We start from the raw sequence: 27,193 nt of genomic DNA on the forward strand, positions 1-27,193 counted from the left end.
TGGTATTTGAAGAACTATTTCCAGACACAAAAGGACTGATTTTCATTGATGAGGAATGTCAGATTTGTAGCTAGTGGTTCCAGCTGAATAAAGGATAACTTGCACACATACGTTTGTGACTGCCTCGCTTTATTATGAGTTCTCAACCAATAAACTATCAGGCGTCAGAAGCGGCTGGACAGTGGAATTTGGCCAAATAGACAGAAAACATAGCAGGGGAGTTGGTCCGCTTAAGTACAGTTCGCCGCTCCCATTAGAGGATCAACTCCCCTGGTATATTATCTGTCATGTGGCAAATTTCAACTCTATCCAGCCGCCTCTGAAGCGTGGTAGAGGCTAGCCGAGTAGTAAGGTTGTTGTTAGAACAACTTTCATAAGGACAACAAGCATTCACTACTTATGAACTGCCAGAGTTGTAGGAGAAATGAAAGATGAAGCTTTCCAACGAGTGGTAGCATGCATTGTCTAAAGCCTAAAGGTTAGCGACCCTGCCCCTGGACCAAGAGGGAGTTCGAATCACGGTTGTTGTCGCTCAACAGACATGCACACTACTGGAAAGGGCCGTAGTCCTTAGAACGGGGCGTTAAGCTGTTGTACACTGTACACTGTGCTTATCGAAAATAGCTAGGGGAATTTCCCCGGTACATTGAACCTGTAAATACTGTACATAGCGTCTGTCTTCTCTGTCATGTCCAGTGGAAGACTAGCTCTTCAGTGAGCTAGAACTGGATAGAGATCACTTGCCTTTCCTAACCACCTAACACAACTGAAACATCACAGTAAATAAAAAATCACAGGCTTCTCTTGTGTAGTACAAAGTCTCATAATGAGGTCATATTTATTCCATCCAACAAAAAGATACACACGGGTACATGTATTTACACAGTTAAACGGGAAACTCAGAACTCCCACACCATACCTCATTCTTTACTTAACACTAGAGAGACTCTAACTTAGGTAGAGCCTTAAGCTCCAGTATCTTAGATGTAATCTTAAGATATTTACAAGGACTGAGAAGAAATGAGCTTATGACTTCTTGAGGTGGAAGAATTTACACAGATCGAGTCCTCAAGTGCCATTATTTTTTTTTACAGAAGTTGACTTAAAGGTGTTTTTAACATGGACAAAAACGCCTGAAAGTACTAATATTAATATAAGTGTATACATGGTAGGTCTGGAACAATCTTAACAGCTGCACAACAAAACAAATTCTAGGTTTATTTACAAGCACTGACTTTTCAACAAACAACAAACTGAAGATACACAATCTATTCTTATGTTTTTTTTCTCAGAATCTTATATTCACTACAGCTATTATAGCTCTTCTTTACTATGATGGTAGATTCTGCTTTTGTTTAGTCAACATAACGGCACGTCCACTAGCTCTGAAAAACTCTGTACATGTGTCAATACTATCATACACTCATCACAAATTCTCTCCTATATCAGACAATTGAAAATACTTTTTGGTAGATACTTTCAAAACTAGTAGACGCAATATACAGCAGTAGCACCACAAATGAACACAATAACATACAGACCATATGAGGGTACAAAGCAAGAGTCTTTGAAGAGTTTGATTCAAAGACAGATCACAAGTTAGAGTACAATGTAAGTAAGTTGCTGTGGCCTAAGTATATGGCATTGTTCCTTTTTGAAGGGTATGACTAGATTTTTGTTCAGCACAGAAAACATGATGAAATGATCACGCAGTTGACCTTGATTGTTTAATAATGTGTTATGAAGGTTGACAACTTTGAGGTTTTTTTTTTAGCTTTGTTCGTACAAGCGACAGTGCTCTAGAAGCTTCAAGAAAATGTTGTCTAGTGTATCTAATTCTAAGGACAGTTGTTTTCAATGTTTAGAGGGTTCTGCTAATATTTTCAGTAGGTTTCTTCACACTACAGGTATAGTGTACAATGGGGACTATTTGCAGGTGAGGGGTACGCACAGTTCAGGTCAGTTTTGGGGGGGGTACAGTTCTGTGCAGTTTGGCGAGCCTTGTAGTGGGGGCACACAGTTCAGTTCAGTTTTCGGGGGAGGGGGGCACACAGTAGTGATCAATGTTTGGGAGGGTTCATAATTAAGCGTCATGGTGTAAGGTGAGACCTTGCTGCTTTTGGTATTTGAAAGGATTCATTTGCACTATTGTGTACAGGAAACTATATACCCTAAACTTTTTTTGGGGAGAGGGGCACACAGTTGTTCTGAGACCACACAGATGCTCTCAGTGTTTAGGAGGGTTCCTAAGCCTCATGGTGTAGGGTGATGACTTGTTGCCTGCAGCCCCCTGCTGTGCAGAGCCAGGTTGCTGCTGTGCTGAGTCCTGGGGTGAGACCGTGCCAGGCTGCTGCAGACCGGGGTGGGCAGGAGTCACCAGGCCCTGGACTGTACCTGCTCGACTCACCTGGAACAAACACGGACAGTTAGGGGCACAAATAAACAGTAAAGCACATGAAGGATTTGGACATGGAGACAAACAACGAAAAGTGATAGAAATCCCAAATTACTCATTACGTCATTGCACGTGTTTATGTGTGCGTGCGCTTGTGTACAATGCATGTGCCATGCATGTGAGTGAGAGTGTGCGTGCGTGTCTGTGTGAGCGTGTGTGTACGAGTGTCTCTGTGCGTATGCACAAGTGTGTAGTTTATGTGCGCGCGCGTGTATGTGTGTCAGTGTGAGAAAGTGTGCGTGTGTGCGTGCGTGTGCATGTGCGCGCGTGCGTGTGCATGTGTGTGTGTGCGCGCGCGTGTGTGTGTGAGTGTGCGTATGTCTGTGTGTGTGTGTGCGTGCGTGATTGCGCGTGTGTGATCGTACATACCTGGACCTGTGTAGGGATGGCCTCTGTGAGAGCGTGTGTGTGTGTGCGTGTATGTGTGTGTGTTTAAGTACCTACCTGGACCTGTGTAGGTATGGCCTGTGTGAGAGTGACAGTCTGCTGCAGTTGCTGCGGCTGCTGAGGTGACTGCTGCGGTGGAGAGGCCAGCTGCAGAGTGGTGGGAGAACCGAGCTGCTGGGCGACTGCAGTCACTGTGGCTGCAGGCTGGACCTTCACCTGTTAGGGACAGAAATAACAAGAATGTTAGTCAATTCACTTACTTACTTAGACTTAGGGGTTCCCGTGTCCCGTGACGCATGAGGCAGTCAAAGCAGCCCAGCTTCCTCTGTCAGCAGCCAGCCTCAAGGCTTCCTTCCAGCTCATGCTGACTGCCTGAAGGTCCCTCTCCACTGTCTGTCGCCAGTTCATCTTTGGGCGCTCCCTCCATTAGTCAATTCACTTTTAGTAAAAACTGAGCATTTTTCTTTTTTCCCCCTGAAACAATTAATACATTTCTTTTCAAAATCCAGCTGAAAATTCAAAGCAGCTCAAAATAGGGAAGCATCTGAAGGAGCTGTCAACAGTTTGTGCATAAATAAAACAGATATATCCCATAAACCCAGGACTGAGGTGTTTAAAGTAAAACATTCCTCCTTTACTAGAACTACATTATGGAGTGTAGTGATACCAAGTACAAGCACCCTAGGGGCCAATCTCCTAGCTAGACAACCTACAACAATGATAGGAGTTACATATGTACATATTACAAGCTTGACTTCACCTGTAAGCTACATTTGTAAGTGTGTTCTATTACTATACCAGGCCCTACTTTTAACATTCAGCCTGCTAAGACTGCCATTTGGCACCAAATTTGCATTGATGAAGTGTTAAGGCAGCAGGGAGAAGGTTGATATCACACTTTTCTGATGCAAAAACAGGAAGAATGTTGTTAAAAGAATATATCTCTCTGCTGCCAAACACAGACCCCTGGGTAGCTCCTGTCACTGTGCATGACGTCAATGTACAAATGTAAATTTAGCCACAGCAGTAACTGATGTGAAAGCCTTACATGCTGAGCTCCAAAACAAAACTTGTCAGAGAAGTCTACTCTCTTCAGTACAATCTGGATCAAAACTTAGAACTCCAACCAAAGACATAAAAAAAATTCAAAATTAATTCTGTCAGTGCTAAGACACAAATCTGCAGTATTTAGATATTTCAACTTCTTTGGTGATAACATTCTCTCTTTAACATTTATTCCCATGTACTTCTTTTTCACAAATTCAATTTAGCACTGCAGACAGGTACGCATTTGGGAAGGCATTACACATACTGTACATGAGCATATCTCTACGGTTTTCCTACACAAAATAGTAAGGAATTGACTGATGCAATTGGCAACAATTGAGACAATTCTTCTGTGTCTTTGAAGATGCCTACTGACGTCAATCGTAATATCTTAATGCAATTAAAACACGAAATTGCTAGTTGAATTTGGACCGATTCCTGGGTGAGCCTTTTCTCTTGACTGCTAGCCTCTTTACAAATTCTGACCTCGACGCTTTGTGGCAGAACTCTATAAGTCTATTTACACTTGAAAAGAGACAATCAATGTCTTCCTCATTCTTCCAAATCTAAAGGGAGGATACATCAATGAAAGACAAATACCCACAGTAAAATGCAATTAACATCCAGTCATTAATTTTATATACAGGTTAGGCCTTGGAAAAATATGTTGTGTTTCCTGTTCCAGTCCTGAAAAAAATAGTCGGTAGGTAGGGATTGTCTTTTTTCTTTTTTCGTTTTTAGACTTGGGTGATCCAACTTGTACAATACAGTTTAACAAAGTTAAGTAAAATTTGCATGAGGAAACTTGTAGTTTCAATGTCAATGTTGGAAAACTGATTGTACAATGTTTCATTACTTAAGTGTCAGATCATGGAGCTAGAAAAGGTTGATCAGCTCGAAAAATTTATGTCCCTTGCAGGGGTCCACAACAAAAAGGCATTTTTTTCAAGGGTCTGGTCAGGAAACAGGAAACACAACATTTTTTTCCCCTAGGCCTTACAGTTGTCTTCAGACTCATTTTCGGTCACTGATGAAAGGCAGCGGATGCTACATGAAACGTCTGACTCTACAGAGCTTTTCCAGTTGCTTGATTTCCTTTGGACTACCTCTCCCTGAAGACACTACCATTATTTGTGTCTACGCCTACGTACAGGGATGGAATAAAGGAGTATACACGTGGGGAATGCCCCCGAGTTACTGGTAGATACAATTATCTTGTTGACAGGAAATCCTACAATGAAATCATGGCAAAAACCATGAACAGGCTACCAGATGTTGTGAAAGATTATCTGTAAGTCTATTGAAGCTAGATCACATAAAAAAGAACAGGAATCGAACTACTGGTATGCTGATGTCTGCTGTGGATATTCTTGAAGGCAGAAGAAAGAAGTAGACTCCCTCCTTTGTCAAATGCATTCTCACATCAAACAATTTGTTGCATAACACATAATCCCTCATGTTTTGCCCTTAGGAAAAGCACTTTGTATATCTTTCCTCACTTTTAAGTGTTATTAATATATTTATGTAGTTAGCTTTTTGCATTTCCTACATGTTTTTCAGGTATTGGCCACATTGTAATACTGTAATTCCTGATTTTTTTTTTCACTGTACTTTTATGCTCACTGTTTTCACTGTCACTTGACTTCTGTACCGTGAACTTATCATTACAGTTAACAAAAAATTCCTGGACTTTCTTTTTCCTGCACCTGTCGCCACCGTGAATATATAGTTCCGCGAACATGTCCACCGTGAACATAAAGTGAATTACAGTACATAGTAGTTAAAAATATAAAATAATGTCTGTACATAATTTCATCAGGACTGGTTGGTGAACGACTGGATAGCAAAGTTCTTTTTATCACAACCATTTATTTTTCACGAGCCGACATTTCGATGACCTTCTGTCATCTTCATCGGGATAATTCTGACTGGTTTACTGTGCACTGACACTAGATGTTACTTGGTGCATAGTGCACTAGAGGTGTTAAATAATGGTTGATCCAACTGACCCAGAACAGATTGAGGCTATGCAGTTATTCATTTGAGTGGCTCAGATGTGTGGAGGGCTTGCCCCACAAATGTCAGACTGTCGCGCTGGCGTGCCAATTACTGGGTAATGATGTGAGTTAAAACAACACCGACTGCCACGGGCTCACAGGGAGAAACATCAATTTAGCTCAAGCCGGGATTGAAATACTGGGTACATGTGCACCTTACTTAGTGCACCCAAATTTGGAGCTGTGCACCTAATTTTTGCTGTGGGTGCCCAAATGCACCCAATATATTTTCATACGTTTATGTATGTTAAGATGTTAAATGTACGGTGGTACATATGTATACAGCATATTCATAATACCTTAGTGTCAGAAAAATAATAAAAATTAATCATTCTTATAGTACTTTTCTCTAAAAATGAAACATAATTAGTTGTTGCTGACAATCTACTTATTTCATCTTATACTTATTACTGGGTAATGATGTGAGGCAAAGCAACGCCGCCTGCCATGGGCCCACAGGGAGAAACATCATTAGCTTAAGTGATGCAGAGGGAAATGTACAAAAGCAGGTTCTGTATTTGTATAGTAAGTCTAACAGTTACTGCATTTCTGTGCAACACACCAGCTTCACAGACACATTCTGTGGTGGCACCAAGCCTCCATCTAGGTGATTTAGTACTTGAGATAGTAATATCTAGACCATCGCACGCTGGGCATGACCCTTGTTTTTGAAAGGAGTGGTGGGTTCTTACATTTCACTAAACAACCAGTCATATCTGATCTTTCCACATGTAACTCACTTGAGATAGTAATATCTAGACCATCGCACGCTGGGCATGACCCTTGTTTTTGAAAGGACTGGTGGGTTCTTACATTTCACTAAACAACCAGTCATACCTGACTTTTCCACATGTAACTCTAAGCACTGTTTAAAGCTACCAAGTGAGGGTGCCCTTACTATACTTGAACTAACAGTGGCTCCATTGTAAACTGTGAACCAGTTATAATTGCCCTGATGAAGATGACAGTCATTGAAATGTTGACTCTTGTTAACCATTCAAGTGGTTGTGAATGAAGATCTTCACTATTCAATCATTTATTTATTTATTTCTGTTTTCTTTATACAGGTTAGACGCACTCAGTACAATATACTGCTATACAGGCGTGCCCTGTACAGATCGACATAAACACCAACAACAGTAAACAAAATAACCGAGCATCAAAATCGATGGATCAGGCTGGGTCGAGAGGTTCATCATTCTCCAACCTGATGAAATTCTTTACAGAACACACAGATCAATCAACGGTACTTACACTGACTTGCTGGTGCTGCTGTGCTGCCTGTTGCTGTTTTTGCTGCTGTGCCAGCTAAGCACTCATCAGTTTAGCAAACAAAAAACAAACAAACAAAGAGTACTTACGCTGACTTGCTGGTGCTGTTGTGCTGCCTGCTGTTGTTTCTGCTGCTGTGCCAGCTGAGCACTCATCAGTTTAGCCTGGACCTGCTGTTGTTGGGCCTGAGCTTGGGCCTGAGCCTGGACCTAAACAGATCAGCAACACATCAGAGAGGATATTTACACTACAATGCCACATCTAATGCTTACATTTGGACACTGGTTTCCAACAAATGGAAAATATTATCTGAGTGGCCATTAAAAATGGTCTCAATAACTAAGTGGTCCTGAGGCCACACCAATTTAATTTGTTGGTTCTCGGATTTTTTTCAGAAAAAATATGAAGCGACAGGGCGAAAAAAAAAATAAAAATAAAAACAGGCCTAGGCATCCTATTATAGCCCCAAATGCTTCGATTGGAGCCATGAAGTCAACACAAAAAGCTAGGATAAAATTTAAACAATGAATTTTGAAGTTTTAACCAAACCACTGCATTAAAAGATTGAAAAAACTGTAACAACTAGGAAGAAAAGGACTTTCCTCAACTGTTGGGAGCAAAATTGAGCATTTTTTAGATGATTCAGAACCAGAATTTTTTTTTTTTGTTTGCAAATCAGAAAAAAATGAAGAGGCGAATCCGAGAACCAACAAATTAAATTGGTGTGGCCTGATGTAGAGGTGGTCACTTGTACAGGTTTGTATTTGACTGAGAGATCGACTGTTTTGGCAGAATCCTTAGTTGTAGTTCAAAGTGTTCATGGTGAGTGTTTCCATTGTATTGGAACAAAGCTTAAAACTTTACAACTAAAATCTGGCTGTATGTTAATCAAGTTCATGCTTGAGGACTAATTGCAAACAGACATTGACAAGAACAATGAGTACAGAATGTCAGGCCAGATGGTTGTAATGTAGATTTGGTCACTTGAACAGGTTTGACTGTATTATCAATGGCCAGGTGGTCTTTTTCATGACTGTACTTTAACAGTCTCCTACCTGTGCTGCTGTGGCAAAGGCCACCTTCTCCTTCTGCAGTAACTATCACATTCAAATACTAGTAATTATCATTCTATCATTCCCAATGTTAGTGTTATCGATCTACACTGTATCAGTGTTCAAAATACATTGATTGAACAAGTCTCCCACCTGTGCTGCTGCAGCAAAGGCGACCTTCTGCTGCTGCTGTTGCTGCTGCAGCAATTATCACGAATAACTCTAGAGTTGTCCTTCTAAAATTTTAATAGTCTCTGAATAGTCTCTGAAATGTTCTTCTGAAATAGTCTCCCACCTGTGCTGCTGCAGCAAATGCGACCTTCTGCTGCTGTTGTTGCTGCTGCTGCCTGTGTTTTGCCAGAAGCTGCTGCTGCAGCTGGAGACTGCGGATCTGTGTCTGCGTCGGCTGCTGCTGCAAAGTACCCTTCGCCTAAGGACAGAAGAACAACTCAGCTTAGTGCCGTGTTACAAGTGATGTTGATCTAAGTTTTAGCTCACTAAACAGACACTACTAGTACATACAGTATTTACAGGTTCAATGTACATTTGTATCAGAAAATTCCTCCAGCTCTTTTCGACAAAAACAGTGAATCAAAGCTTTACGTCCCGTCCTAAGGACTGCGACAGTGAGCGACAACAGCCGGGACTCCAACTCCCAACCTCTAGGTCAAGACACAATCATACTCAGGCCTTTTCGGCACTAAAATGTTACCACAGCATAAATTGTTACAGGGTTACATCAACTTCTTCCCACCACAAGAGAAGAAGTCTCAAAATCCAAGTGTTATTCTCAGCACACAGTAAAACAGAACACCAACAGGACTGGTGACTGTATTGGCGTCAGTGCTTTTCAAGACAAAATGGCAACCAGACGTAGAAAATCCCTGAGCTGACTCACAGTTTACACAAAATTAAAACTGATTTTTTTCCATGACTGCTCTTAAAGTCACCTGCTATGTCACACATTGGCAGCACAAAATCCTTGTGTGTTCTCATAAGTGTTAGGACACTTGGCCAAGAGGCTCAGTGGGCATCATTTGACCATAGAGTGAGAAAAATTGGGTGAAGTTCCTTTACCAAAGAGCACAAGAACAGGCATGTCTGGGGATCAAACCCAGGACCTCTTGGTTATGAGTCGACTGCCAAGCAATGCCATACTAATATTAATAAATGATTTTTGTATTAAAATTTTAAAATATAAAAAAAATGTTCATGATGTACCTTTACCTGCTGCGCCCTGGTTGGCTGTGTGAGGCTGACACTGACTCCCCCCACGTTAACTGTGCTGACCGTCACCCCGGCTCCTGTCACAGGCAGGGACGACACAGGCACTGACGCTTTGGTGAAGGCTAGCTGGGCAACGGGGGTAGCCTGCACTCCCTACAGGGGACACAATTGGTTGATCAATCATCAGTGTGTAAACATATGTAACCCTCATTTACAGGAATAACAGAGGATAAACCAGATAGAGAGAGATCAATGAATGAATGAGGTCTTGGTGAAGGCTAGCTGTGCTACAGGGATAGCTTGCATCCCTTACAAACAATTAATCAATCAATCAATCAATCAATTCCCACATTATGACAGGCAGGGCAAGCTATGTCACACAAGCTTAAAGGCAGGCAGCAGTTTTCTGCTCAAGAGTGTATTCATGCTTTACAAACAGTTATGCCTTTTGGAATTGCAATACATGCAAATATTTGCCATGCTGCTTAGCAATGAACAGTTCTGGAACAAAGCAGATCTACATGTAGGTTGATTCCATTTCAAGTATGTGTAGGGGACTGACTGCTTTAATCTGAGGAGGTCCAGCACATAGAATTTGTGGCTAAGCTTTGATAAGAAACATGAATTGTTACAGGGTTACATCAACTTCTTCCCACCACAAGAGAAGAAGTCTCAAAATCCAAGTGTTTCTCTCAGCACACAGTAAAACAGAACACCAACAGGACCGGTGACTGTATTGGCGTCAGTGCTACATGATCAACTTTTCCTTCAACTTCCTTTGACATAGGAAGACACGCAAGCATGCATGCACACAAGAACACACACAGATATACACTTACCCACAGAAAAAGACACACACACACTCTCACAGACAGACAAACACACACTCTCTCTTTCACAGACACAAGCGAAGACACACACATTAACTAACACACACACACACACACACACACTCTCTCTCTCTCACACACAGACACGCACACCAATATACACATGCACACACACACACACACACACACACTCACACGTTCCCACATGCACATTGACAGACACGAGACACAAATGCACGCACACAGACAGACAGCCACACACATGTCCTACCTGTACAGCAGCCTGACTGTGCCTGTGCTTGAGCCTGTTTCTGTTGAAGCTGTTGCCGCTTGATGAGAGCCTGAACCTCCATCTCTCCTGAACACACACACACACACAGACACACAGACAGACACACACACACACACACACCCATGTCCTACCTGTACAGCAGCCTGACTCTGTGCCTGTGCTTGAGCCTGTTTCTGCTGAAGCTGTTGCCTCTTGATGAGAGCCTGAACCTCCATCTCTGACATGGTGCGAGTCACGGGTTTCACCACCTGCTTCTGGGCCTGGAAAAAACAACAACGTACAGTTCATACAACATTCTAGTGCACTGTACTTATTCTCCAGTGGTTAATGATTTTTGGACTGTAAGGATGAAAGTTTGTGATCAGTAAATTGATTCAAAACTAGCAAAGGTTGAGCAGTGCCATCCAGCGAAACTACATGAAGGATGGCATTTTTCCACACTTCAAAATATCACACACAGTCATACTGCATTATCAACTAGTCAATTCGCACAGAGGCCATTTTTTTCTCCCTATTAGGCACAAAAAGGCAACCTGTCCAAGAAGACCACTTTAACTTGGTCATCTGGATGGCCTTCTTGGGTAAGTTTGACTGTCTTTTCATGCAGATTAAGGTACCCTCTGCTGTTCCTGTGCTAAACTGACCTGTACCCTTTGCTGTGCAGTCTGCTGTACCTGTGCCTGCACCACACTTGTCTGGGCAGCACCGCCGCTGGTCTTCAGACCCGCCTGCTGTCCCTCTACTATTCCTGTGCCCTACTGACTACTATTATGTACCCTCTGCTGTTCCAGTGCTGTACTGACCTGAACCCTTTGCTGTGCAGTCTGCTGTACCTGTGCCTGCACCACGCCTGTCTGGGCAGCGCCGCCGCTGATCTTCAGACCTGCCTGCTGTACCTCTACTATTCCTGTGCCCTACAGGCCTGACCCTTTGCTGTTCCAGTGCTGTACTGACCTGTACCCTTTGCTGTGCAGTCTGCTGTACCTGTGCCTGCACCACACCTGTCTGGACAGCGCCGCCGCTGGTCTTCAGACCTGCCTGCTGTACCCTCTACTGTACCTATACTCTTTGCTGTTCCAGTGCTGTACTGACCTGAACCCTTTGCTGTGCAGTCTGCTGTACCTGTGCCTGCACCAAGCCTGTCTGGACAGCGCCGCCGCTGGTCTTCAGACCTGCCTGCTGTACCCTCTACTGTACCTATACTCTTTGCTGATCCTGTGCTGTACTGACCTGTACCCTTTGCTGTGCAGTCTGCTGTACCTGTGCCTGCACCACGCCTGTCTGGACAGCGCCGCCGCTGGTCTTCAGACCCGCCTGCTGTCCCTCTACTATTCCTGTTCCCTACTTGCCTATACCTGTGCTGTGCTGACCTGTACCCTTTGCTGTACCTGTACATTACTAACCCATACCCTCTGCTGTTCTTGTGCTAAACTGACCTGTACCCTTTGCTGTGCAGTCTGCTGTACCCTCAACTGTTCCTATGCCCTACTGGCCTATAACCTCTGCTGTTCCAGTGCTGTACTGACCTGTACCCTTTGCTGTGCAGTCTGCTGTACCTGTGCCTGCACCACGAATGTCTGGACAGCGCCGCCGCTGGTCTTCAGACCGGCCTGCTATCCCTCTACTATTCCTGTGCCCTACAGGCCTGACCCTTTGCTGTTCCTGTGCTGTACTGACCTGAACCCTTTGCTGTGCAGTCTGCTGTACCTGTGCCTGCACCACGCCTGTCTGGACAGCGCCGCCGCTGGTCTTCAGACCCGCCTGCTGGGCAGCTTGCTGCTGCTGCTGCAGTCGCTTGATCTGCTGTTGCTGAAACAAAAACCTTTCACTCAGTTCACAAGTCCAAACAGATCACAAATCCTACAAATCCACTGATACAGACAGAACAGAAATCCACACTGATCCACAAATACGCACAGATCACAAATCCACAAATATTTCTGTGCCAGGCTCAACACGTTCTCAAAGCTGAATTCAATTCATGTGTACCTTACAGAAAAAAAACACACAAGAAAACAGACAAGCAAACACACATGAAAACAACGCCTTAGCACAAAGAGGTAACAAATGAACAAACAATAGGAACAGAATGTGTAGCACCTTCACCAGGCAATGAAAGAAAATGAGAAAATGACAGAAAAAAAAAACGCCGAAAACAAAAATCTCACTGCACAGGAGTAAAAAACAGCATGTGTAAATCTTTCACCACATAAAGAAGAAACAAAAAAATCTGTGTACAAAAGTAACAAACAAACAAACAGTCTGTTTAACGCCTTCACCTGCAGTCTCTGTTGCACCTGCTTGAGCTGCGCCTGGCTGAGCGTCTGCCCCGCCCCCTGCACCTGCTGCGCCTGTTGCTGCGCGCGCAGCTGCAGCTGTCTCTGCTGCAGGTAGGCGATCTGCTGCGGCGTCAGGTTGGCCTTCGGGACCGTCGTGGTGCCAACAACCTGCTGTCCTGTACCTAAAATAGTAAGGAAACACAGGAACAACCCTCAGAAATGTAGTAGCAAAAAAGGGAGCCAAAAATCCAGAAGTGGCCATGGTAGTGATGCACAACAATTGTACAAGAATTGTACATGGCATCTGTTGGTACATACTACAGTTCTACAAAGCTAAATAAATCTACCGTATGCAAGAGTGTGTAGTTCATGAAATGTGAAGTAAGCATAGCCTCTACCAGGCTTCAGGAGGCGGCTGGAAAGAGTAGAAATTGGCCAAAATAGAGATAACATGCCGAGGACGTGGCAACATGTACTCTCTAGCGGACCAACTCCCCCGGCATGTTATCTCTCTCTATTTGGCCAATTTTTACTCTTTCCAGCCGCCTCCTGAAGCCTGGTAGAGGATAAAGTAAGCAGCTTACCTGCTGACACGACAGTGGCTGCCACAGTGACAGGTTGTGCCTGGACGCTGGTCAGCGTGGTGATGTTGGTCAGCGCAGTGGTGGCCACGGTCACTCGGCCCTGGCTGGCCAGCACGGCTGCTACCTCCGTTGTGGTGGCCGGACGGGTGGTGGTACGCACCGGGGTGGAGATTGTTGTGATGGTGCCAGGCTGAAATCAATCAATTGATCAATCAATCAATCAATCAAATATATGTCAAGCTCACATGCTGTATACATGTGTATTATTTTTGTTTTTATGGCATAAGCTCAGACCATAGTCTTCTTCAACACGGCCATAATTTCAGGTCAAAGTGAAGAAAGTTACACATCATTGCTTATATAAGTTATATGTACACATGTATATTGTGCCAAAACAAGAACCTTTACTGTGCATTGTATACAAAATCATCACACATGCCTAGCCACCCCCAAATCCTGAATTGCACACCCCTAAGAGTTGACAACCCCATTAGTCATTGACAGAAAGTATTTGAAACATCTGACAGTTTTCAACATCTAGCTAGTTGCTTGAGTGTAACAGTTTTCTCATCTTTACCTGGATGCCTAACTTTCATCGAAGTAATAAACAGGGCCCGAAATTAATTTTGCATAATAGGTGAACTGGTGCACCCACAAAAAATAATTGGGTGCACAGCTCCAAATTTGGGTGTACTAAGGTGCACATGTACCAAGTATTTCCAGCCCTGAATAAATGCTAAAACTCACAGTGGCGACTCCCTGCTGACTGAGGCTCATGCGTTTGTTGATGGAAGCGAAGGTGTTGGCGTTCAGACCCCCTGCAGGGTTCACCACTAGGCTGGTTGTACTGCCCTTTGCCATGGTTACAGCCGTCAGACTCGTGGTGCCCACAGCGATCTTATTCACCTGGCCGGACTGCTGCAAGGGAAACAAGAAAAAGGTTGACAGTCTAGATAGTTCTAGCACTGATTTATTGAAACCATTTTCATATCAGTGTCTTTATTCACAAGATAACAGTAACTCATCTGAATAGACCTTGAAAACTGTTTCGAGTACATCCACTACTTTTTGTCAAATTGACCAAAAGTAGTGGATGCTACTTAAAAACGTAACTCTTCATTGTTGTCAATGGCAAAAATTTCTAGATGTCAACATAGGACATGAAGTCCTGCTGGATAAACACCTTTTGGCACAGAACAGTCTTTCATAAATAGACACAATGGGGAACTGTCTTTAACTACATGCATAACTAGACACACAAGCAAACAAAACCTCCATATCAAAATAATTTTTCTGGAAGATGAAGGGACGCACAGTGCACACATAATTGTTTTGAGAACATTACATGTACTGTATTCAGTAAGGAAGAAAGTAAAAAAAGTAAGCAGAAGCCTCACCATGACAGTTGCTGTAGTTGCCGTGGCAACTGGCTGTGCGACGGTGACAGTCCTCTGTTGTTGCTGGGCAACAGCCACCAGCTGCTGTCGCTGCTGTTCCGCCTGGGGACATGGCAACAATTCGCTACATTGTGACAATAATTTGCTACATTGTGACAATAATTTGCTACATTGTGACAACAATTCACTACATTGTGACATTTTCTTCTGGGTACCAATTAGCTACTAAAAGGCCAGACAATGTTACATTTTCTTGGCTTGATCAGTACCCAGTGCTTGTCGTTCACGGCAAGTCAGAAGTCTAACGCGTAAAAATCATCACTTCAAGCCAATGTACGCAAAACATTTACACATCATCCTAACCAGAACCTACTGAACTTGTCCTTTAGCACTTCTGCAGAAAGTCTCATTTAAGGTCGTACTTGTCGTCTATAGTTTTCAAATGTTGTGTCAGAAAAGATGCAACGTTCACTGAACAACCAACGAAAACCGTGAAATACCTGGGTTATGAGCAGGCATAGGACATTCTGCCAACATGCTACGTATTCCAACGCTGTCGAGCTAGCTTTTAAGTTAATGCTATTGTAAATCACAATTTTTTTCTGTGTTACTTTAACATTCAATTCTGTACCACAAACTTATCATTACCGTAAACAAATCCTTTGCCAACTTTCTTTTTACTGTACCTGCCGCCACCACAAATGTAACACGTACAATGTAAAAGTACTAAAACATTCCCTGACCGCAAACTTTTGCTGCCCAAAGTACTATTAACTTACAGTGGCGGCAGCCTGGGCTTGTTGTTGTTGTTGTTGCTGTTGTTGTTGCTGTTGCTGCTGCTGCTGTTGTCTCTTTTCCCGAGCGATACGCTCTGCCCTCATCTGAGCCACTTGCACCGGAGGCAGCGGCTTGTCGTAGTTGATGCCACTGTGAAGCAAATACAACATACAATTAAAACAACACAATCAAGACTTCAATGAGTACCCCTACCTAAGCTATCAGAAAAATTGTAGTTTGATGTGTCCATGATAAGTATTAACATTAATATTCCATGTTGACAATGTATAATAAGAGTGTTTGCCTTGAATTCGGCAGGTCTTAAGTTTGATCCCCTGCCAAGTCATACTAAAAACTGATAGATAGTGCTTTCTCTTCTTAAGATACAGCATTTGGGAAAGAGAATGGGAGTTTAACACACACCACTACCAGTGGACTAGCCCCCTGCTGCAGTACTCACCAGCTAAAATCTTATGTAGTAAAACTATCTGACAAACTCACCTTTCCTGCAAGACGGAGGCATGTTTTGGGTTCTTCTGGAATGGGTTCACCAGCCTGCAAAGTGAGAAGGAAACACACTTAGTTACCTTAAGCAAAATACTGTAGCCACTTTCCCTGTCATACTATAAGAATAACAGAAACTTTAGTACAAAATGTTCATCAGCTGAATTTTCTTCATATCACTACTATCTTTTTACTTCATGGATGAATGATTTAATAGATAAGCCACCAGCTAAGTGACATACTTACTCTTAAAACAGCTTTAAAAAGTTTAATTTTCCAGACATACAATTAGAAATTGGAAGACACAACTATTGTTAAAAGTCTATTTTTATTTACCAAATATCTAGAAAAGTTCTCTGCAGTTTCAGGATTTTATATCTAATTTCTACCTTATTCCCAAAGACTGAGACTTACACTTGCTTGAGAGTGGGCGAGCGTTTGGTGGACATAAGTTTCATCAGGTTTGCGTTGTTTATTTTCACTTTTTATTTTTATTTACCTACAATCTAGTTCTCTGCAGTTGCAGGTTTTTATATCTAATTTCTACCTTATTCCCAAAGTGTGTGACTTACACTTGCTTGAGAGTGGGCGAGCGTTTGGTGGACATGAGTTTCATCAGATCAAACTTCTCGGAGAAGACACGCGAGTGTTCCGCGTTGTTGTCATTCGCGTGCAGCTGGCTCGTTCTCATCGGCCGGTTGTTCTTCGTCTGAGAAAAAAAAAAGAAAAAAAAAGTCGTCACTTTTGGCAACATCTTTATGCATTATCGTCAAGATCGTTAAGTAGAGCACATACGATGTTACACACTTGTTTTCTTTTAAAATACTATGTAATGTAAATGTATATGTAATTGTACGTGATGTACTGTTATGTCTTATGTTCCCTCTCCTAGAAGAATAGCTGCCACCCTCGGGTGGGCAGCTAAAGGAGAGCTTCTCCTCAATAAACCTCCTCCTCAATAAACCTCCTCCTCAATAAACCTCATTAGAGCTAGACTTTAGACATCTTTTGCATTAGAGGTAGACTTAAGACAGCAATTTTTCTAAAAGAAGTGTTTACAGAAAAAAAATCCCTATCCAAAACATCCAGCCAGGAATACAAGGAATCGAAACTGTGACCACTCAATCTCATGTCTGCCAGTCTTACCACTTGGCCATTTGACACGTAAAATTTGCTGTCTTACACTAAAATGTAGAAGACAAACTCAGCTTACCCTGTAGATGCCTTTGGACTTCTTTTGTTTCTTGCTTGGGTTGGTGTCATACAAGATCTGCAAGGAGAAAAAAGAGGTAAAATAAGAGTAAATCCTTGAATGCACTCTGCCTAACTAGTCAGTCTCAGCATTTACATCACAGTGCACCAATGAAGCCACCTGTTGAGCAATATGTGTACTGCAGGTAGACACACTTGTACATGTCTAGTACCTCTGTATCTCTTTGGTTCAAACCTGTACAAGAGACAACCTCTACAAAAAGACCACCTGGCCAATGTGACCACTCTTTGGTAATCCCTTACTAATAGATAAATTTTCCTTCTGACACAAGCATTAAGAACCCTGCCAATAGTGAAATCAAACAGATATAGACTGGATTTGTCAGTCTCCGGGATGGTCCTCTTAGAGAGGTTTGACTGTGATAGACCAGCTTTGTCAGTCCCATGAGTGGTCTTCTTAGGCAGTTTTGACTAAAAAACATTCCAGCAGACCACAACACAAAAGTAGACTGTAGAAACACCCACCTTGCCCTCCTCCCGTGGCACTATGACGCTCTCGTAGCGGTTCTTGCACTGTTTGGGTGAGCGGTAGGAGCGGCTGACACTGTTCACCACGTCACTCACCAGCTCCCAGTTAGGGGTGTGGGCGGGAGATACCACCATCAGGTTCAGGGGGAGTTCCAGCATCTGCTGAACAGCCTGGGGGGGAAGGAAATGATTTATCATATTATTTCATTCACATATATTGTCTGAATTTGTCAAGGTTATGCTTCCAGTAGAGTTGTGTGTGTGTGTCTGTACGTGCATTTGTGTGTGTGTGGGGATAATGCAAGAAGGCAAGGATGGATTGTCTAAATATTTGGTAGGTGGGTAGGTCTTGATGTGACCTTGAAATGAGTACTGCAGCAGAACTTCAGGTTTTGATACCTCTTTATATGGATCGTCGATGAAGGTTAGAAAAGAAAACTGTTACTCGAGCTTGAAAAACTGTTCAAGAAGTTTCAAATCGCATCCACTAATGTTGGCCACTAACGAAAAGTAGTATAAATGCTACTTGAAACGCCTGAGAGTTTTTAAAATTTATCCAGTTGCTTGAGTAACAGTTTTTGTGAGTAAAAAGCACCCTTACCGTGAGCAGTGCCCAGTCTTCGTTGATAAGCCACTCCGGATGGTCCTGGTTAGTGTCGATCATGGGTCTGTTCACGACAGGAACAGGCTTCATGGGGCGGATCAGACCCTTCAGTTTCTGTTGTTTGGCCTCGCGACGCATCTTCAGCAGAGCGGCCGTCGGGCGGTCGAACAGCGAGCGCGGCGGGGGCTGGTGTTCGCCACGACGAACCTTGTGCTTCCGAGCTGTGGTGAGAGATGAAGAACATGTTAGTTACTCTTAAACATTCTAAAAATCCCTTAATTAGCCTTCTGCTGCTGGTTTATTTACTGATACAACAACAGATAGCATGCCAGGGGAGTTGACAGTTTGCCACTCGGAGGCTACCAATTAACATAATTATCACTATGAAGACGATAAATTTGACTCAGAAACAAATTTTACAACTTAGCCTTTGTGTACAGTTCCTCGACTAAAATTCAACACAGCTTAGCTTTCTCAAGCGTGAAAGAGGTGCCAAATGCGACCTTAGCATTCAACGGCAGCAGTTCCAGACCCTAATCAGGGTTGGACAAGTTTTCAAAAATCCTCTTGCCCTATCGGGCAAGTACATGGTCATTTCCACTTGCCCGAACCAACTTTTCACTTGCCCAAAATATATGACCTTTTTATGCATTTTTACTACCAGCATCTTATTTTAGAGATTATAATGCTGCATACTTTATTTGTCAAAATAATGTGGTTTGAGACTTGCAATGGATTTTCTGACGAAAGGACATTAATATAATATCAATTTGGCAAAAAGATGAGTAATTTTGCTCCAAACACCATAGCGGTTATACTTTGCATCCAAAAAAAAATTACTTGCCCAATCGGGCAAGTACAGGGGGATATTCACTTGCCCGAACAGTACTTTTACTTGCCCTGGGCAAGTGGGCAATGGGACTTGTCCAACCCTGCTAATGCTATTCAGCCCTACGAATATTGTACCAAGCTCCTCAAAATTCAGCCCTTGGCTGCAAGATGGAATATATGGTCTCCTTTGGTCAGTACTGACCATGGTCAGCCGAACAGATTTGGCTAAACAGTCCTTTGCAAGAATGGCAACGGACTGTTCAGCCATAGCCGAAGCTGTTGGGCTGTTAACAATGAAATGGCTGTCTCTGCGTAGCCACCCAGTAACAGTAACAAGGTGTAGTTACCTGCATGTGGGTCTAGCCTGACCCTCTTGTGGTCCTTCTTGACGTAGATGGGAGGCAGCTGGGACTCGGATATGGTGGCTGGGTGGTACAGGAAGTTGTGTGAAGGGTCCATGTACACGTCATTCTCATCCTGGGGTGGGGTGGGCGGCGACCACAGCTGCATAACATACATGTACACAGCCTTCGTTACTCTTCTGTATCTGTATAGTCTGTATAACTGCCCTTAAGTGTAACACACCAGCTTTGCAGGCACACAGAACGGTGGCAGCTAGTTATGCATGTATTACAGTAACCGTAATACCCAAGGACTTGGTACAACCACTCTTTGCACATCTACATGTACATGTACCATATAATGTAACTGCTGTGACAGTGACAGTCGTAGTTTAAAGCTATCTAGTGATGATTCCCCAAATGTACTTGGTGGCAGCGAGTGCCACTCTGTGCTAGTTCTAGGAAAAAATGAGTTCTGAACGGGTCAATCCTTAGTTTCCCACCTTCCAATTTACAACATGAACTTGCCTCAGCAATAAAAGACAGTTCTTGAAGCTTCATTTGCTACACCTCATTAGAGGACTGAAATCAGCAATGTTTGTTCTTTTTTTCACATCCCTTTCAGACCAGCTTTAGAAAATGGAAACTTACCGGCATCTTCTCCTTGGTGATGTCACAGAGGTAAACCTGGGAATCAAGGGGAGCAAAACGTGTCAGCTTTCAACAAAACTAGACCATTCTGGTCATGGCTGCTTTCATTTCATGTACATGTAGACTGTGTTTCTTGTGTTTTATTATCTGTATAGCCGCTATAACTGCCCTACAGTGCAACATATAAGCATATATCACACTGAACCTACCCTTTGTACATCTATATGTAACTGCTGTGTTGTTTAAAGCTACATGTACATGTATCACTCCTACTCTTCATGTGTGTGTTGGGTTCTTTTTTGGGGGCAGAGGTTTGATGCCCGAGGCTACCATGGTGACTCCTCTTACACTGGGCCATCTTGCTCAGATGTCATCGGTCCCTCAAGTGGTCTTCTCGCTCAGTTTCGGCAATACTGTTTTCCCTTGCAACTAGCCTTAGGGCACGAGTTTGCGTATAAAGTTCTATATAAAATTCAATATACAGGGCTCGAAATCTTTTTTGTTGTTCAGAAATCATTGTTGCCATTAGGCCAAAAAACAGTTACTCAAGCAACTGGATATGATTTTCCAAAATCATATCCAGTTGCTTGAGTAACTGTTTTTGGCGTATCGTTTTACCTGGATGTCTAAAATTCATCGACGTATTGTTGCCATTATTTCTTTTATATTTCATAGAGCTAATAAAAATCTGCATACACCTGTATTTTTGTATAAACCCAGTGCATGGACCTGTGCATAAATATCTGCACAGCTCCAGTGGTATTTCGAGCCCTGTACAGTTACACTAACACATTCAAACCAGCATCTCAGCATTCACACCCTGGTAGCCTTATTCCCCCTTGGTAGCCTGGGATGGCAGAGGCAGCGTGACTTAAAATTTCAGAAGATACGCAGAAAAAAAAAATTAAGAAATTTGCTAACATATCGTTGTCGAGATCGCAGTCAGCAAAAAAAAAGGGGGACAAGCCCGTTTTGATCAATTCAATAGTGACATAGATAGATTCACTTGAAAAGAATTTTGTAAGCCTTCTTGATGTCACATAGTTTGGCTAGATATAACTTGGTTAACTGTGAAGGAATCACTTGAATCTTGAAGTCAACTTGCAAACATAGGCATCAATTTAGGTCTGTAAATTTAATCGCATCCAAAAGGAGAACATCAGAAATTTTTTTTCAAGACACAGCTTTGCAAAAACAAAGGGCAGAAGCAAAGCGATTTCTCTCAATCGTGAAATGGGGCAGTGGGCGAAAAACAAAATTTTTGCTGGTTTGCAGCCGACACGCTGGCCTTTGCCATTCCAAACTCCTCAATTTGGCTTGGTTCAAGACAGCCTGTCTGTCTGTAAGGCTGTCTGTCTGGTGTATTGGGGATCTGATCTGTATATAAAAAGGCAGCCACAGAAAATCCCCAGAGAAAACTGTGGCTAGTATCGTGATGTTGCTACCACCCTGCCATCCGCACTCCTGCATACCAAGACAAAATAAGAGCCACACAAGGATGGAACGCCAGACCACATGGTTTAAAGTGTAGTAGTGTTCTCTTTTCTTTCATTCCTTTATTTTTATTATTATGATAGAGCTGTGCACATCTGTTTTGCACATATCACAATCATGATCATATCTTGAGAACAGAGGAGGTAAACGGAATATCGCACGTACGTAAACATTAGCCTACACACAGTGTACCTTTACAGTGGGACCAACACAAAAGTCAATTTACATTTTCTTTCCATCATTTTTACCTTCTGGACATTGACGAAGTTCAAAAAAGCAGCAGCATTCATTTTTTTAGTGCCAACCATCTCTTGGGGCTAGTCTCTCTCTCTCTCTCTGTAACTTTATACATCGCTCAGAAATATACCTGTATTATCATTTAGCACTTTAGATATAGAAAATTTGTTTGTTCCTAACTATTTTTCGTTAACCGCAGGTAGGTACAGTAGGACAGCATGGCTTAACTGTTTCCATGGAGCTCGAGTTGTAGAGAACTCGAACTGAACGATCCTGATAACCTAGAGCTTCGTCTCGTGGGAGATTTCACGGGCGAAGTGCTCCGAGAGCTACTTCTAGACCCGCTCCTCGAGCTAGCTCGAGACCTGGTAACTATCGCTACGTCTGCTCTTGGTGACGTCCGAACTTTCGCAGTCGGCGACGTCTTTTTGTTTCTCACACCGTCAACAGCCAAAGGAGGCAATTTTGGTTTCTCTTGGTTAGGCGTTGAAGTTGTTTTCGCCACCGCTGTAGCGGCGGCGTTTTTCACGCGATGATCCCTAGTACTACTACTCTTGTGGACGGTGTTGTTTTTAACCGACTTGCTCGCTGCGTTAGGGTGGAGCTTTTTCTTAAGGTTGCTGCCGCTCCCCCTGCTGTCAGGGGAGTCCCTTGCGCTGGCGAGTTTGCGCTTCTTGCCTGACTTATGCACCTGGTTTTTGGCGTCGTCTTGTGAGTAGGTGAAGAGGACCTCGTCGTCCTCCATCTCCGCTCGTCTCTCTTCCTCCTCCTTCAGGGCCTGCAGACGGCCCAGCTCCCAGTCCTTCTTCGCAGCCTCCACCTGTTCCTATGGAAAAGCATACAAACCTCAGGCTAAATCTTAAAATTTTTCTACATATATGTATATGCGCTATGGATAGTGTTACGAAACCCTCACAAATGGAAGGGTCTTGAGTACATTCTGTTGACTACTAAAATTGAACAGGCATTTGAAAAGCCCTTTTTTGCGTCTCATAACTGATATTTTAGTGTTACAAAACTTTTACAAGGGAAGGCATTTGAAACTTGATTTTTTTAAATACAAATTTCCTATAATATTTCCTCGCTGATCAGCATTACAGATTTTTCTATTGCATCTGCAAATTGATTGTCTCTACATTAAGTTTCCACATTGCAGACTTGTCAGTTCAGGTTTGGAACAACATCACAAAGTAGATGTAGACCTACTTGCACTTTTGTAAAACCGTATAATGGCTATTGGTTGAAATGATACATGCTAAAGTACTTAACATCCAGTTAAGGTTTTCTTCACGTAAATTCCAAGTGAACAGAGGTTGACTTACTGCAGCCACTTTGAGCTGTTCTGTGGAGAACGGAGCCAGGGATCTCTCCAGGAACATCACAGCATACTTCTCAATAGGAGACAGCTGGGGAGAAAACATAGAAACAAAAACACTTGTTACTGAGTATCTTAACATGAAATGTGAGACGCTATGGCAGATGACCATATTACACGGAATGACCTGTCACAAACAACTGTTGCACATCTAACTGCAGGCGTTGTTTCATCATAAACAAGAAAGAAGAACCAAAAGAGCATGTTGGCAGAACGTACTGTGCCTGTGCAAAACCCCCTTTTTTTCAAGGTGTTTGTTGGATACATTGCATCATAATTTTGCCTGTTGCAGATGATATATTTTCAACCGTAACATTAGGAACCTATAGACGGAGTGTTAACCTTATATGCGTGAATACGACCTTATATGAGACGTTCTGCCAAAGTGCTATGCACGATAAGTTACAGGCTTAACACAGGTGCAGTACGTTCTGCCAACATGCGTTAACCAAAAGAAGTAGTGACTTACCTGATCGTCGAGCTGTGCGAGTTCCTCCTCCACCTTGGACACCTCCTCCTGCTGCGATGGCCGGCTGTTCTCCCCGTCTTCGTCCAGCGGAATCGTCTCGTTAAACTCCGCCAGTTCCGCCGCTGCCTCCGCGCTCGCCAGCTTGGCCGCCTGGACGTCCGTGTCGTCCTCTGCTTTTGCCAGCGCCTGTTCCAGCATGGCCTGCAGTGATACAGGTAGTTAGTTTAAGTTAAAAGTCCTCCCTACAACCATGGTCACACCCATCTGTTTCGTTGCCCTTGGGCACACATTTGTGCAATGCACTACAGCAGGGAGCTAGTCTACTGGTAGTGCTGTGTGCTTAACTCCCACACTCTTTCTCAAACACTGTGTATTAAGCAGAGAAAGCAGTGTGTACCATCTTTAAAGTCCTTGGTACGACTCGGCCGGGGATCAAACTCACAACCTACCGAATGTAAGGCGAGCACTCTACCCACTTGTACCTTTGCACCAGTTTATACAGTGGTGGAAATCCTTTTTTTTTCAGTGATATTGCAGAATGTCAACATTTTGTTCTGCTTGGAAATACTTTCTGCAAATACACGATGCAGATGGGTATTTCTAACACTGACCTGTGACATCTTGGGGTCCTTGGGAGGGACGGGACTGGGTGAGGTCTCCTGGAGTCTTCTGGCCTGGAGCTGTGCCCTCTCTTCCTCTGGGTTCATATCAAACAGCTCCTTCAGGCTGGTCTGGAGAAATAAACACACAAGCATGTTAACCTTCAGCCTGCTAAAGTAATCTGTATTGGTTATGGGGTTAGGCAGCAGGGAGAAGTTGAGCATGATAATAAGACAATGTCCTGAGCACTGTCTTTGGTCAGACTAGTCTGGAGAAATAAACAAAAGCAATGTTCTGAACTTTATTGCAAGCAAGGAATGGACATTAAAATGCAGTTTAGTGCAGGTAAAATTGGAGCTGTGCATATATTTTTGATGTCTACCTGCACCTAACCTGCACTGGTCCATGTACTGGGTATATGCAGGTTAGTGCAGGTAAAATTGGAGCTGTGCATGTATTTTTGATGTCTATCATTCTGCACCTAAAATGCACTGCCCAATGTCCAGCGTTTATATCCAAATATAGGACACAAAGTTAGTAAATAGATTCCTGCTGAACTCATCTCAGATCTATTTTCTTTATTTTGTCTTAGATCTGTGCTATTTAAGTTGTCTATTTTCATGTGTTTCCGTCAAGAAAGGCCACATAAACGACAGTAAAACGTCCTGTGGCATCCCCAAGATGGAGTTTTATGTATGGTCAAGTCCACAACTCAGCCAGCACTGGTTCCCCAGCTGGTCTTGGTATTTGACCAATTCTTGTAAAAAAATAATTCCTTTTTTTGCCATTTTCCCACTACAAGTACAAAGAAGAATAAAACGTGTGTGTGTGTGTGTGTGCTTGTGTGTGTGTGTGAGTGTGCGTGTGCTTGTGTGTGTGCTTGTGTGTGTGTGTGTGTGTGTGTGTGCCTGTGTATGTGAGTGTGTGTGAGTGTGTGTGTGAGTGTGTGTGTGTATAAGCAACAACAACAAAAGAACAGGCCAATATTTGAACAATTCTTACGTATAGACACAGAACAGACACTGAGAATGCAATATTATGCATATTGGTTTGGAAAATCCCCTGACCCAAAGGCTATGGTAAAAATCCAGCTTAAGAAGACTCAAATTGAGTCAGGAACCAAGGATATTTAAAAAAGCAACTGTTAAACCAATGGCTAGCCACACCAATTTAATTTCTTGGTTAACGGATTCGCCGCTTCATTTTTTTCTGATTTGCAAATAAAGATAAAAATCCAGAATCAATTGCAAAATGCTCATATTTTGCCCTGAACAGATAAAAACAGACCTTTTCATCCTAGTTGTTAGTTATTCCATCTTACAATGCAATGGTAACCTATCATTAAAAGTTCAAAATTCATTGTTTAAATTTTGAACCAGCCTGGTGTGTTGACTTCATGGCTCCTTTCGTACCATTTTGGGCCATAATACGATGCCTAGACCTGTTTTTATTACGCTCCATTATTCTTCTAGAAAAATCCGTTAACCAAGAAATTAAATTGGTGTGGCCTTTAAGAAAATGATTGACTTATAAGAACATGTACTGACCTCTTTGAAGAAAGCAGTGGTGAAGTTGCCCCCTTCGATGGAGACGTCGACAAGAAGTCTTTTCTGGTTTGCCTTCTTCAGGATGTTTTCTTCCACTGTTCTCTCACTCACCAGTCTGCAAACACAGCATAAAAACATCTTTATGTCGATATTTATCAAACTGGTGTTAACTTCTACTTCATGTATGTCAATACAAGAGTGAGAAAGAAAAATGAAGCAGTGAGCAAAAGTCTGTAGATTGGTAGACACAAGAATTTGTAGATTGAAGCCAAATGCAAGTTTTTATCTGTAAAGTAAGTTCTTATCTTGGTCTTGTGCAAACTGCAAAAAAGATACTTTGAGGAAATATACTTTAGTGCAGTGAGGTCAGGATGGATGTAATCGCTTCCAGGAGTTTTTGTCATTGTAACACTAGGGTTACTGTAATTCGGCCTTTTTTGTCATCATTCCTCACTTGCACTAATTATTGAGGACGCAACTCTTCACTTATATCTGAGAAAAATTCCAGCCCCCCAAAAATGTTGCTAAACCACAGGAATACAACGTTGGTATTGTGAATTTGCGGTAGTGTATTGTGACTTTTACAACAAACCGGCTCATGCTGGCCTTTTGTGGCATTTATAAGTCAGCACTATGCCAAGTTCCAGAGTTCAGTGGAGCCACAGTAGCCTGGGTGCCATCCTCCGTAGTTGCTATGGACTATGGAGGATGGCACCCAGGAAAGAGCCTCTGAGGAGGTAATTTTTTTTTTGGAGCAGCCAAAAATCAATGCGTGTGTGAATATCATCCATAGAATTAAATCGGTGTTGCCTTATCACACATAAGTATCTTGAGCTCAAAGCTACCTGTAGATGTTGACGTCTCGTGTCTGCCCGATCCTGTGACACCTGTCCTGTGCCTGAGCGTCCATGGTGGGGTTCCAGTCACTGTCGTAGAAGATAACTGTGTCTGCGCCGGTCAGGTTAACCCCGATCCCACCGCTCCGCGTCGACAGGATGAACACGAAGATACGATAGTCCGCATTGAACCTCTCCATCAGAGCCTGGTTACCATGGACAAGAAAAAATCAGCATCTACTTATGCGACAGCAGTAATCACTGTAGTATGCACACTGAAAGACATTTTGAGGCCTCTATGAAAAAAA

At 42.9% G+C, this 27,193-nt stretch overlaps 1 protein-coding gene across 1 annotated transcript in view; it reads right to left on the minus strand.

The window, feature by feature from the left end:
- Positions 1-824: 824 nt before the first annotated feature.
- Positions 825-27,193, minus strand: part of LOC109475261 (helicase domino-like) — a 63,567-nt gene continuing 37,198 nt past the window's right edge. The window contains exons 34-58 of the mRNA XM_019775861.1: positions 26,895-27,091; positions 26,050-26,164; positions 24,514-24,633; positions 23,903-24,103; positions 23,381-23,464; positions 22,498-22,884; positions 20,328-20,363; positions 19,683-19,839; positions 18,502-18,725; positions 17,898-18,071; positions 17,374-17,430; positions 16,733-16,869; positions 16,158-16,211; positions 15,659-15,806; positions 14,880-14,981; positions 14,230-14,400; positions 13,483-13,672; positions 12,899-13,080; positions 12,297-12,428; positions 10,751-10,879; positions 9,498-9,650; positions 8,566-8,700; positions 7,308-7,427; positions 2,900-3,058; positions 825-2,407 (exon numbers count right to left, since the gene is read on the minus strand). Coding sequence (XP_019631420.1) covers positions 2,228-2,407; positions 2,900-3,058; positions 7,308-7,427; positions 8,566-8,700; positions 9,498-9,650; positions 10,751-10,879; positions 12,297-12,428; positions 12,899-13,080; positions 13,483-13,672; positions 14,230-14,400; positions 14,880-14,981; positions 15,659-15,806; positions 16,158-16,211; positions 16,733-16,869; positions 17,374-17,430; positions 17,898-18,071; positions 18,502-18,725; positions 19,683-19,839; positions 20,328-20,363; positions 22,498-22,884; positions 23,381-23,464; positions 23,903-24,103; positions 24,514-24,633; positions 26,050-26,164; positions 26,895-27,091 — 3,744 coding nt within the window. The 3' untranslated portion in view covers positions 825-2,227. The remainder of the gene's footprint in view (positions 2,408-2,899; positions 3,059-7,307; positions 7,428-8,565; positions 8,701-9,497; positions 9,651-10,750; positions 10,880-12,296; positions 12,429-12,898; positions 13,081-13,482; positions 13,673-14,229; positions 14,401-14,879; positions 14,982-15,658; positions 15,807-16,157; positions 16,212-16,732; positions 16,870-17,373; positions 17,431-17,897; positions 18,072-18,501; positions 18,726-19,682; positions 19,840-20,327; positions 20,364-22,497; positions 22,885-23,380; positions 23,465-23,902; positions 24,104-24,513; positions 24,634-26,049; positions 26,165-26,894; positions 27,092-27,193) is intronic.

The sequence above is a fragment of the Branchiostoma belcheri genome, unplaced genomic scaffold (genome assembly GCF_001625305.1).
Source record: "Branchiostoma belcheri isolate BF01 breed outbred unplaced genomic scaffold, Haploidv18h27 scaffold33, whole genome shotgun sequence".
NCBI classification, from domain to species: domain Eukaryota; kingdom Metazoa; phylum Chordata; class Leptocardii; order Amphioxiformes; family Branchiostomatidae; genus Branchiostoma; species Branchiostoma belcheri.